The following is a 13,632-nucleotide window of genomic DNA, read 5'->3' on the forward strand; positions in this document are numbered from 1 at the left end:
CACAGTCCAATGCCTAACATAGTGCCCTAGAAAAAGTAAGTACTCAGTAAATATCCATTGAATATAAGAATGGATAAATCATATGAGATCTAAAAAACTGCCATATTTGCCTTTCTTCATTAAATCAGAGAAGTTGTAGGAGCAGTTGAGCAATAAACGTTACCCACTTTCCCACAAGTTTCCATTACTATATGAAGGGGGTAGGCAAAATGATACCATCTGGTCAGTCCTGAGGGTATACACTCCAAGTCCCCCCAACAGAGTGTCATTAATCTTGGTACATTATAACATTGGCTTTTGTGGTGTGAGTTAGCACACTCCAGCATGTGCCCGAGACCAACTCTTTTCACCAAAGTCACTGAAAATCCATCATTGATACTGAATGTGTTACTGATGCCCTAGCCTAATGATATTTGAGTAAAACAGTGTTCTAAATTGGAATTAAAGACCTTAGATAGTTGCAGTCCTTTAAATAAATCACTTGGCTAGTATTGGCTCTGGCTACCCCACAAGAGGGCAATTACAGTTCCAGAAAAGATAACTTATTTCCTGAGTTAATTTGTCATAGGTTGAGTTGCAACTGTAAACATGATAAAAGTCACATTGGCATAACTTTTAACATAGGTAGAAAAAATGTGGTGAAGAACATAAGTGTTCATATCACCAGGAGACAAAAAAGATGACAAAACCAAAATAGTCATTCCCAGTGATGCATCATCAAGTAAGTTAAAGACTGCCATTCATTTCACTGGCATTGATAATCACTTACCTAAAAAACAAGTAAGACATCTCATGAAGCACTTGTGTTTAAAATGCATTTCTTTAATTTTGATGACATTCATTTATGCATGTGTGTGTATATATGTATTTTTTTGAGAAAGAAAATGTACTTAACTGTACAGAATGATCCTATTAAAGTGAAATTAAATACTTTTGCAACTGTCACGAATTTAGTGACATCTAAAATTTCATCCAGGTGACATTTTCATTAGGGCATAGTCTGGAGAAATCTGAAAATACTACATCTCATTTGCTTTTATTTTAAACAAATGATTCATCAGACTTGCCTAATTGGATGGTATATTTCCACTGGAGTGAATGTCCTAGTTGTAATTCAAGACAAATCAAAGATAAGATTTATCAAACATTTCTACTCCATCTTACCATGTCCAAAGTTCAGAGATATTTTGAATTCTATCTAAAGGAGCATTACAAGGAACTTACAGCACTTTTTGGTTCAACTATTACCCATTCTTAGAGCATTACCACAGCTAAAATAGAAAAAGACATAAATAAAATCAAACTGTTGAACACCAACTTAGTGGGCAAATTGTGTTTAGAGAGCTACATGATAAAGAGTAGTTTTGTACTCCTATAAAGGGTAGCTCCTATACTCTTTAAATTGAAAGCAAGTCTGTGTTGTCATTTAGAAATATACCTAACTGAAATCAGAATTCCATTTTGTAATTGTGTCAGTTATGTTTAAAAGGTCATTATTAAGGAAACTTTAAATTAACCTGTGAGCAACCCTACAATGAGAAGAAATAGAAAAATATAAGCATCCACACCTAGCAACAAACACAAATAACAGGTTCTTGAGTGCCAGATCTTTCAATATGTTTGCTTATCATTCATTCCTTTTGCCCACCCTTTCTCTCTAGACCAGGCAGAAGAGTAAAACATTTTCAGAGAAATTCCCAGATTCATGATTTCAATTGCCTATGCCACTGCAGACAAACAGAAGATCCTATTTTCAAAGTCTTAAAGCACTTGTAAGGGCCCTGCATGTGTGTCTATTGTCTTTGTTGCTTCTGTCCTGGAGAACTTGGTTGGTCAGAGCTCTCTGAAGGACGGTGTGCAGGAGTGACAGGAAACTGAAATCCATAGCCATTGTATCCATCCAAGTAGACACATTGGAAGAAACTGATGGGGCCTATGGAACAGAGCATGATAACTTGTTAAAACAAGCAGAATACAAGCAGTAACAATGGTGAGACCCAGACAGATACAATGTAGGTGGACATGGGTTCTTCAGTTTCGAGAATAACCAGAAACTTAATAAACCTCATTGCCTCTTAGATTCCTTACGTGTAAAATCAAAAACAATAACAAAAGTGTCCTAGAAATGTGGTGGAAATTAAATCAGTAAATATATGTGAAGCACTTGAAATCTTTCCTGGCACATAATAATCCCTTAATAAGTGATAATAAAAATGATCTGGCATAGGAAGTACAAGTACTTATATTATAGGACTCTACTGATGTGCACTGCACTCAGAAAAAGTGTTAGATAGTATCAGATTTTAAAGCACGAGCTTATCCATATGCAAAGTAACTGACTTTTTTTCTTTCAGTGTTTTAATAAAACCACAGAGAGCCTTGTGATTCCTGGAGTCTTGAGGTTTTCCACTCTCTCTCAGTCCGGAGGTAAGTACTCTCCTGAGATGGCATAGTTACTTTTTATTAATGCTTCCAGAAAGCAGCTCTGCCTCCAGAGCAGAAAGCAACACAGAAAAGGTGTTAAAGAAAAGCAAGGTGGGTATGAGCTTGATCTGCCAATGCCTGCCCTGATCTCAGGTAGCAACTTTGTTAAGAGATGGTGACTTTCGCTTCTCCAAACAGTCATGGACACCTACTAACTCTTCAGTGTTTTCCATTTTATCTATTTGCCTTCTGTTAATGAACCACTTTTCCCCAATGGCCAGGAAAGAGAATGACTGTTGAAACAACTACTATGTAGAATATGGTAAATTGGCCAAATCCATAGGAGCCCAAGGGCTTATGAAGTAGAATCAAGCAAAGCATGGGTAGAAAGCAGCTGAAGGAAACAACAAGAGATTATTTTGATTTCATCTCCCTGGGTGTCAGCTGACTTGAATTACTCATTTTCACAGAAAAAGTAGTTTGGAGAAGTCTCGAATTTAGTTCTTTCCTTTCTACTTCAACTCACCCCAAATTATTATTACTATTACTATTATTATTACTATTATTATTTAGTTCTACCTTCAGGGAGAGGCAGTCACATAACGTGCCCCAACCCCCAAGGTTGTGAGTGCTTGGGGGTTTGATGGGCTACTGATAAGGATGGCAATAAAGCTGGGCTGCATCAAGAGGAATACCTAATAGCTATTAGCTAATAGGAATTAGCAAATAGCTAATAGGTGAAGAGTCTATCAGAGACAAACTACCTTCCAGCGGAACCTTACCAGACATGGGCACAGTTCTGACACATCTACTTAATTGATGTTGATGGCTGTTAATGAAAATATCATCACAGTAGCAAATCTTAGAGCTCATATAAAAGACTCAGGAGTATCAGACTATAGAACTACTTTAATAGTAACATGAAAATAGGAATTTTTTTTCTACCCTAAGTCCCCCAATTGAATTTAAATATTTGATAACTTTTTTATTAAAAATATTAAATTGACTTATTCATTCATTTATTCTTATTTAAACGTTTTATTTGGAGATCAGCATAGAGTTGCATGCAGTTGTAGGAAATAATACAGAGATTCCCATATATCCTTCACTCAGTTTCCCCACAACGGTGACATCTTTGCAAAACTATATATTCCAAACAGAAACTTGACTTGATACAATCCACCTATCTTTTTGTATGATGGGTTTTGAATTATGTTTTAATTTTTATTTATAAAATAAAATATTTTAGCTGTTTATGTGACATAACCACAGATTTATTACCAGTAGATTAACAATTAGGAAAATACTGTTTAAACCAGAAATTTGCCCAGTTTGATTTTATAGATTTTGCAATAATATTGAAAGGTATTGTAAAGACTGCTTATTTCCCCAAATTTCTCACAAGATGATGGTGAGAGGGGTTATAATGACTAACCCCCTTGCCTGCTGCTATGGTCCAGGCATCTAACGCAGAACTTGAAACATAGTAGGCACTTAATATTTGTTCAATGAATCAAGTATTAATGCAGAGTAGGAGGCATTTGCTATTGTAGTGGGCATTTAGTAATTTCCTGCAGAAATACATTAAAGAAACATTTAGAATCTAGAGAATGTTCTTGATGCCATTTCCTCAGATAAATGTCTATTGTTTACTTTAAAATCATTATGTGAGGTTCAGTTGGTTATGCATCTGCCTTTGGCTCAGGTCATGATCTCAGAGCCCCTAGTAGGGCTCCCTGCTCAGTGGGGAGCCTGTTTCTTCTCCTCCTTCAGTCCCTACCCCCCCATCCCTTGTGTTCTTTCTCTCTCTCTCAAAAAAAAAAAAAAAATCTAAAAACAACAACAACAATACCAAAATCATGTGAAATAAACTTCTGTTATATCTATTTCAAACATTGCTTCCTTTAGTCTGACTAGCAATGACTTTAATGCAAATGTGAACGCAAAATGTATTGCCTTCCCTTTGAAGGAAAATGTCTAATTTGGAAGTACCAGAATAATGAGAATCTTGGATATTGAATTTTGTAACTGCACATGAATGTTGATTGCATTCTAAAATCAACAATCCTAAAGACTGAATATTAAGAGCCTGCCATATATCTGGAAAAACCAAGAAGGACTTTCAATCTTAGAAGTGAGTTTATAAGTCATTGAATTGTTGAGTCCTATTTCTACATTTTTTTTCTTTTTGATATAAAGAGGTTCAGCATATCACTTCAGCAGTCTTCTTACAAAGTAGACAGTAACATACATTTAAGAACAGGTTCAGTTAGAGTGCTCAGGGTCAGAGTCACATAGAACGTTTTGCAAAACTGCCTCTTCAATCAGTACGTTGTAATTCTTCCAAACGCGCCTGTTGCCTGCCACAAAAAGGGATGAACTTCTTTTCGAAATATAAATGACCTACTTTAATGTTATTCTTCATGTCTGTGCCAAACATCTTTTTATTCTACTACTGGTCTTCTTAAGAGTCTTTAAGTGTCAATTTATACCCACGACCTTTAGTAGAGAATGATCCCACAGTTTTAATGTGATTATTATCACATTATTTATTATTATAAAACTTACTTTTTTGCCTCTTTGTGGAAGACACATCTTCAGCTTCTAGTGGATACAAAAATATGAAAGTAAATAATGAGTACATTCCAAGCTATCACACATATATATAGGGAACTGAAACTGTCTAAACAGGTGCAGGATATGAAAGAAGCAGGAGTTAATGCTCCTCTTATAATATACACCAGGTTCTTATTCAGATTCTGCCACTCTCTCACAATAACATTTTATAGGTAAGAGCCAGTGGAAGAAGAGGAGCCAGTGGAAGAAAAGATTGTGGTGTTTGACTGGCAGTTGTTCAAATAGGAGAACGGGTGCTGATGTATTGGATGTTAGTGGAGGAGAGCTAGTTGACACACATTCCTTTCTTCAGAGAGGTCTTTGATGTTCAGAGTTATAATATGGTAACAGTGAGCTGGCTAAAGGATGAATATTACAATCAAAATCATTCTAGATTTTTGTGGGACTTAAGTTTTTTTGATTACTCCTGCCAAGAAAGAACATCAGCAGACTGGTGTCCTGTATCCTTGCCTTTTCTCAACTGGCTCAAGGATTTCTCTGCTGTAGTGATATATAGCATGTATTTATCCAGTGCTGGATAAATTGAACTCATGTTTTTGAACCTCTTTCTCCAAGTTAGAAGTTCCTAGCTGGTGTCCATATTTGGGGTTTGGGGGTGGGGGTGGTTTCCTATAAAACCCTGAAATGTTAGGAAGATGTGAGTATGTGTGTGTGTTTCATCGGAAGTTGAGTTTTAGATTTCATCAGGTTCTAAATGAGTTTAAGGACCTTTCTTCTCAAAGTGTGATCCATATACCAAGAGTTTCACTATTACTTGGAGACCGATATAAAGGTAGTTCTTAGGTTCCCACCCAGATTTATTCCATTCTAACAAGATTGCCAGAAGTTGTTTTTCTGTTTTTTTTTTTCTTGGGGGTTTTTTGGTCAGAAGATTTATGCATAAAATAGTTTGAGAATCTCAGCAATAGTCAAGACACTAAAAAATATTGAGTTGTTTTTAATAATTCAACTTTAAAAAAACCTAAAAATTCAGTATTCAAAAACTGTCTTAAGTTAAGTGTAAATCATTTCATAAGACTCAGGTGAACATTAGTTTGTGTCTTTCCTCAAAGCACTATTTTCTACACTGTTAATTAATTCTGGGCACTACTATAGTACTTATATTTTTATGGTAAGAATAGCTCTTAGGTAAACTCTATTGTGTACAGGAAAGTTTGAAAGTAGAATAGAAAATATCTATTATATAACAAACCAAACTAGAGAGCCAGGAAATGCTTCAGGGAAAACACACACACACACACACACACACACACACACACACACACACACATATCAAATTAGTTGAAATCTTTACAATACAGACAAACAAATTTAGTCTGAAAAGACTTGCTCCAGATTATGTTTCTGGTTGTAACATATTTTTCTAAGCTTTGTCTTTCTTTCCTCCCTCCTTCCCTCCCTTTATGAAATTACTGTTAGTATAGGCAAATTATTTCAAATTTTCCTAATAAAAATACATCAGGGATGCCTGGCTGGCTCAGTCAGTTAAATGTTTGCCTTTGGTTCAGGTCATGGTCCTGGGGCTGCCTGCTGGGTAGGGAGTCTGCTTCTATCTCTCCGTCTGCCCCTCCCCTCAGCTCATGCATTCTCACGCTCTCTCTCTCTGATAAACACATAAAATCTTTAAAAAAATATGCAGCTTCATCTTTGAACACTAGTGTGGTCCTCTTCCTGTTAAATAGCATCCCCAAAATTCTTGCAAAATGATAATTTTGAAATATTGTTCCTGTAAGCAAATTGGACAATACATGCATCTAATAATTACTTTTAAATAAACCAGTATCTAACTAGTTCCTTCAATATGTGCAGATATGCGCATATATATATATATATATATATGTATTTTTTCCAAATAATGTAAAAAAATCTCTTTGTTTCAAAAATAGGCCTACAACCTAAACGTTACTTAGGAAAAGATGAGGATTAGATCAAGAATAGTTTAATAAAACAGACAAAACATTACATGTAACCTTAAGAGAAAATTCGTATATATACTGAAGATCACAAGCTCACCTTTAGCTTTCTTTGAAGCTGGTACATCTTCCAAATCTTCTCCTAGAGAGTAAAAAAAGGACACATCAATCCACAGTCCATTTTCCAGATTTCCCAAAGAGGAAATTTTGTATTTAAAGATTCCTGAGTCATAGGATATCTTACTCTATGTGCTCAGCATCTAGTGTCTCTATGAACAAAAACTTCCTGACAAATAAGGCAATTTCTCTGATGGGGAGAGGTAGGGAGGAAATGGATACCATGCTGGGCTGTGGTCAGCAGGCTGGCAAACGCTGGCTATGGAAAGAAGGGACAGCAGTGACTCCCAAACGTGTTTCTCCTCTCTGACTCCTAAACCGCCTTGCCCAAACCACCCGTGCTTCTGGAATTTGGGAAATTTGAGGTAAATAGCTTCATATCCACAAGCTGGATCCTAAAAAAAATCCGCCCATATATTTTATTAGTAGACTGATTATAGATTTTAGTTTTGGACAATTACAGAGGCAATTAAAAGACATTAAAAGTTGAACCAAAGCTCAAACACATAAACAATGACTCTTAAGGAACACTATGTGCATTACTTGGTATCTTCTGTACAGCCACATATAGAATAATGTGGAAGAAATTTTAGGTCATAGATATTTCTAACATAATACAATTAAATGATCTTTAAATATTCACATCAACTTTTTAGCATTTGTAATAACTTGAAAGAGAGTTGGTTTTCTATCATTTATGCAGATTTTGCACACCAGCTGCTCACTAATAAATAGGAAAGGGGTAAAATAGGTCAGTATGCAAATTTTCTCTAATAAGAAAGAAATGTGATCTTTAGGAAGAGATGTTATTATGTAAAACAACAAAATGGGAAAAAGAAATAAAATTACTAGCATTTTTTACAGTGAATATTTTTAAACTATTTATTTAAAATTTTATTCTTTAATTAACAACCTTGGGGAAAAAAGTCATATCAGGACTCAGAAGCAAAGACAGACCCCAAAACAGCCGTTGTTTTTTTTTTTTTTTTTTTTTTTTTTTTCTTTTTTAGCTGGAGCAGAGTTTCTTTTTTAAATTTATTTTTATTTTTTAAAAAGATTTATTTGTTTATTTGACAGAGAGAGAAGGAACACAAGCAGGGGGATTGGGAGAGGGAGAAGCAGGCTTCCCTCCCAGCAAGGAGCCGAGATATGGGGCTTGATCTTAGGACCCTGAGATCATGACCTGAGAGGAAGACAGATGCTTAACGACTGAGCCATCCAGAAGACCCTGGTGCAGAGTTTAAACCAGGCAAGAACCACTACAGCTCCCGCCACAGCTTACTCTCTACATCTGGATCTCATGTATATTGGTCACAAACTGGCTTCACTTCATGCAAGAACCTAGTTCATGGCATGCATGACTTCCTCAGTCTGAGCATTCCTCGCTCCTGCCCTTGGCAGTGTCACTGAACTGTGGACTGGAGCATCCACTTGGTCTGCAGCAGTGAATTATTACAATTTCAACCTGATTAGTTTAGAAATATTTCAATACAAGCATAACTCAATTAAATATTAGAGTAAATAGCCATGGTCTTAAACTGCCCAGTTAGCAGCTACAAATAAAGAAAAGGTACAAATGGGTACATGATATTTTGAAATAACTTAATAACGATATTTTTTAAATGATATCAGAGTTTTTTAAAAGAGTCAAATAATAGTTGTATTTTCATTGCGTAGCGAGAATCTGCTAGTTTTCATGGACGATGTTTAAAAAAATAAAATAACACCAGGTTTTTGTACACAAGAAATATAGATTTTATTTTTGTAGTTTATAGCACACTTAAGACTAAGATACTTATTCCCTGGATCTATTTGTTATCGCTGAAGAAATAAATATGGGTAGAACAAAAACCTTAGCTCCTCCTCTTTTCCAAATTCTGTACTCTGACCCAGCATAAACTAGCTACAAGTGATAAAAGCTGGTAAGAAGTGAGTCACATGTCAATTGCTCAGGCTAGCAGGGAAAACAGAAGCACAAGAAGACACTCTGCAAACCCAGGGCAGTTGCTATAGAGATGCAGTCTCTGTGTACGCAACTTAACAGGAGCAGAAATTTACTGAACTAAGGATAATGAATGTACTGGGATTGTCACTGCCCAGAATACAAAAAAGAAATAACATCCTTACAGTTCATTTACTTTGATAACTTGTGCATTGATTAGGTGCGTGTGGTTTGGATAAAACAAATACTTGACTCTAAAAAAGTTATAGTCATTACCATAAAGAAATATCGACAAGTGCCAATGGAATTTTAAGGAGTGACCTGCTTTTTTAGGAGGGACAGTCAAGAAAATATTTTATGAAGGAAGTCTAATTTATATTTTATTTTTATTATCATCCCTTGGAAGGTTGACTTGAGAAGATATATTTAAGATGAGATGTGGAAAAAGTCAAGAAATATTGATAGAAACATTGATAAGGCCAACCAATCTTGGCAAAGAATAGGAGAGATGTTTTGATTTTTTCTTAAATTTGCACAAGAATAAGGAACGTAAAGTTTTACTTTTGTCAGTTTTTAGGGTCAGATCTGTGCATATACCCCACATGAGTCTGAAGAATACACAATTCAAGCTGCTAAGAATGAATAATTTGATATTTGTTGCCTTAAAAATCTCTGAGCTGGGCAGTGCAACCTCCAAGTCAAATAGGGAAGACAAAGTTTCTTAAGGCTAAGTACAATGACTGGGAAGTAGAATCAGATGATGAGTTAGAGGCCTTGGGATTCTGTGATAAACTGAGTAAACCTGCATCTTATTTGTGAAAGGGAAGGGAAGGAAGAATTACCCATATCTTATTATTGAAACATCACAGCCATTAAAACACTGATTTTTTTTTTAAAGATTTTATTTATTTATTTGACAGATCACAACTAGACAGAGAGGCAGGCAGAGAGAGAGAGAGAGGGAAGCAGGCTCCCCGCTGAGCAGAGAGCCCGATGTGGGACTTGATCCCAGGACCCTGAGATCATGACCTGAGCCGAAGGCAGCGGCTTAACCCACTGAGCCACCCAGGTGTCCCTAAAACACTGATTTTTAAAAAATGATTTCTATCCCTTGTATAATTTTAGAGTACAATGAATTTTATTTTCTGCACATATCCCTTAATAAATGGTATCTTTTCATCTAAAAATTGTTCAAGAGGGAAATAATATTTTAATGTACTTTGTAAAAATAACAAGACTAGAATATGAGAGAATGAATTCAGAGAAAGAAATTGGGAATGTATTTTAATAGTCAACATAGAAACAATGATTTCTGTGATTGGAAGTCACTGAAGGAGCTGGGTATAAATGAAGCTTTGTAGGTAGAGTTAAATGGGATTGAGTACATATGAATGCAAAAGCTTACTATATAAGGGATAACACGCATTTTTTTTTTTTTTTTTTTTTTTTTTTTTTTTAGTTTGGAGGAAGATAATGGTGCCATTCCCGGCAACAAGGAAATCCCAAGAAGCCCTCATTAGCTGGGGATGATGAAAAGTTTAGTTTTCTAGGAGTTCAATTGTGGTGTTGGGTGGTCATGAAATTCCAAGAGTCTAATTGGGAGAAAGACAGAATGCAAGATGTCTGGAAATGTTTAGAAGTGACATGCTTTGAGGTAATAGGCAAAACTGAGTGAGTTGAGAGGTCATTTTTAATGATAGCCATGATATTTAATATTTCACAACACCATCTGCTCTGTCTTATTATTTCATATGTGTTAGCACATTCAGTTCTGACAACTCCTTTGTGAAATAGGTCCTCTTACTTTAAATCTCCTGTATAGAGGGCCACAGAGAGGTTAAGAGCTGTCCACGGCCACAGAGTGAGTTAAGTGGCAGGACTGAACCACAGACTGCAATCTACCTGAATCAGAGCCACCTGAATGAGGATCTATACTTATTTCACAAATATTATTCCTATTATGTGCCAGCCACTGTTCTAAGCACTTTATGGAGAATAACATATTTCACCTCCTTGGCAAATCTGTGAAGAGGGTACAATTACTCTTCCCGTTCTGTACTTAGGACAATTGAAGGCTGAGAGATTCAAGTGTCCAGAGCTAGTTAGAGGGGAAAACTGGGATTCAGACTCAGGCATTCTGGCACAAGAGATTACGTTATTAATCACTGTGCCATTCCACACCTTGATGATGGTGGCCTCCTAAACCCAGTTCTCTCTGATCCTAGAACCTATGCCTTATATTGTTGGGTTCATGAACAATGAACTTGTGCAGAGCAGAAATGAAGGAATGTCCCTTTTACAAAAATCCATTCTCCCTCAGGGGGTATGAATAGAAGGGTTGCTTAGCTGTATTTGAAAATGAAAATGACAATGAAGGGAAAAATATATCTGTTCTGTTTGCCTAAACACTGTAATTTAGGCAATCATATTCCAAAAATTAAAAATGAAAATATTATCCTGACTTTCAAATTGTAGACTCCATCCTTTACTTATATAGAAACTTAGATTTAAGAAAAACTTAGATTTAAGGAATCACAAGTATTAATGAATCCACTCTCTTATCAAATTCAGACATCTCTACTATAACAGAGTCACATGGGAGGTCTTGTCTCTGTGGCTATCATTTCAATCTTTTAAACATTTTGACGTCAAAGTCTGGCTTTTGTATAATTCTTTTATACTTATTGAATTAAGGCTACAGACACAGGGGTTCTTACAGAACTATTAGTTTATGAAAACAATAAAATTATCATGATAAAGAGGTCTAAATTTTGCATTTTCAAGCAGTGCTTGGATCTTCTCATTAACTGAAGGACTTTGTCTCAGTTCCACAATCTGTCTCATTTCACATAAGTGTCTGTTCCACTTCTTAAAAATAGGTATATAAATTTATAGACATATACATTTATAAATATAATGTGTGTGTGTGTGTGTGTATGTGTGTGTGTGTGTGTGTGTGTTATTCTGTGACGGAGTGTAATGCCTTGAAAACAATTCAGAAATTCTCTTTTCCCTTTGCCTGAAATTATTTCGTGAGTTCCAAGTCTGATCTCCAGCACGGATCAAAAAGAGAGTCAGAGCAGGATAGGACTTTAGGAAAGTCCAGGAGATTAGTCATTGTCTATATGGAGTCAAGTGTAGCTTTGGTTCTATGAGGCTGAGAAAGATATAACTTAAACAGCCAATATGTTGGCATTAAGGAGACTGTGTGTGTGCATGTTTGTATAACATAAAAACATGTATGGATATATATATATATATAGCATTGATATGAACACTAATTAAAATTTGACTGGAGGGGAATTCTAAGAACATGAAAAAATATGGAGCCTAGTCTCATTTCAGTGATAGGTATAGTGTATAATTGCATGTATTTTTATTTTTATTTTTTACTTTTTAAAAAGATTTTATTTATTTATTTGACGGATAGCGAGAGAGCCAGAGCTCATAAGCAGGGGGAACAGCAGAGGGGGAGGGAGGAACAGGCTCCCCGCCAAGCAGGGAGCCCAACACGGGCTTCACCAACCTGACCTGAAGGCAGACATCTAACTGAGCCACCCCGATGCCCCTACATGGATTCGATATATTAATTAGCAAATTTTATACTAAAAATTACAGATTTACCATTCTCCACAAGCGATTTTATCTTGTCTCATTTCTTATTCTCCATAATGGTAGTTTGCAAATTTTTGGTTATAGAAACCCTTTACAAACTTAAAAATTAAGGACTCCAGAAAGCATTTTTTTTTGTGGATTATGTCTATTGACAATTAATTGAGTAGAAATTAAAGTAGATTTTTTTTTTTAAACACAAGGATCTTCAAGCAAACAACTCCTTAATCATAAGAGTGATGATATTCTCACATGACATTTAGCCTTTGGAGAATTCCACTGTATACTTGTGAAAAAAATGAGAGTGACAAATGCAGGTAATGGCCAAGTATTAATATGTAAAATGTTTCAGATCACCTGAGAGGATTTTAAAGATCTTACAGACCTAAACACTATTACATTGAGAAATGCTACTCTAGAGGAAGAATTCTATCTCTATGAAAAAACCAACGTATTACCAGAGGAAATAATTAAACATAAACCTGTCAAAAGGAAAGGTAATTATTTTAAAAAGTAAGTTCATTGGTCATATAAATCAATAACAAGTCAAAGTATTTGAGAAAACAAGAAAGTAAAAGTTACCTTTTCAGGAAAAAAAAATAAAACCTTATTTCTCTGACACAGAAACAGAAAAAAAATGCAAGATATAAACAGGATAGAGACAGAAAAAAAAAAAACAACAAAACTAGATTCTTCAAAATAAGAATTATTACAGAGGAAATACCTGATCGTTTTTCCAGTTACCTTTTTATTTTGTGGAAAAATTATTACATACATAACAACTATTTGTTAAATAACTAATGCTAATTTTGCATTAAAAGGTAAATTTTAAACTAAATTGAAATATATGATGAATGTTAAAAGTTTTAGATTTAGGGTTAGATATCAATTTCTTGCTTGCTTGCTTGCTTGCTTTCCCTCCTTTTCTCTCCCTTTTTTCTTTCTTCTGTATTAAAACCATCCTTCCTAAATTTCAATAACTGGAAT

General features: G+C 35.3%; 1 protein-coding gene across 1 annotated transcript in view; it reads right to left on the reverse strand.

Moving 5' to 3' along the window:
• Positions 1–876: 876 nt before the first annotated feature.
• Positions 877–13,632, reverse strand: part of TRDN (triadin) — a 391,390-nt gene continuing 378,634 nt past the window's right edge. Inside the window, exons 38-40 of the mRNA XM_032862438.1 lie at positions 7,075–7,116; positions 4,993–5,028; positions 877–1,933 (exon numbers count right to left, since the gene is read on the reverse strand). Coding sequence (XP_032718329.1) covers positions 1,794–1,933; positions 4,993–5,028; positions 7,075–7,116 — 218 coding nt within the window. The 3' untranslated portion in view covers positions 877–1,793. The remainder of the gene's footprint in view (positions 1,934–4,992; positions 5,029–7,074; positions 7,117–13,632) is intronic.

Source organism: Lontra canadensis, unplaced genomic scaffold (assembly GCF_010015895.1).
Source record: "Lontra canadensis isolate GAN:19392208 unplaced genomic scaffold, GSC_riverotter_1.0 scaffold23, whole genome shotgun sequence".
NCBI lineage: Eukaryota > Metazoa > Chordata > Mammalia > Carnivora > Mustelidae > Lontra > Lontra canadensis.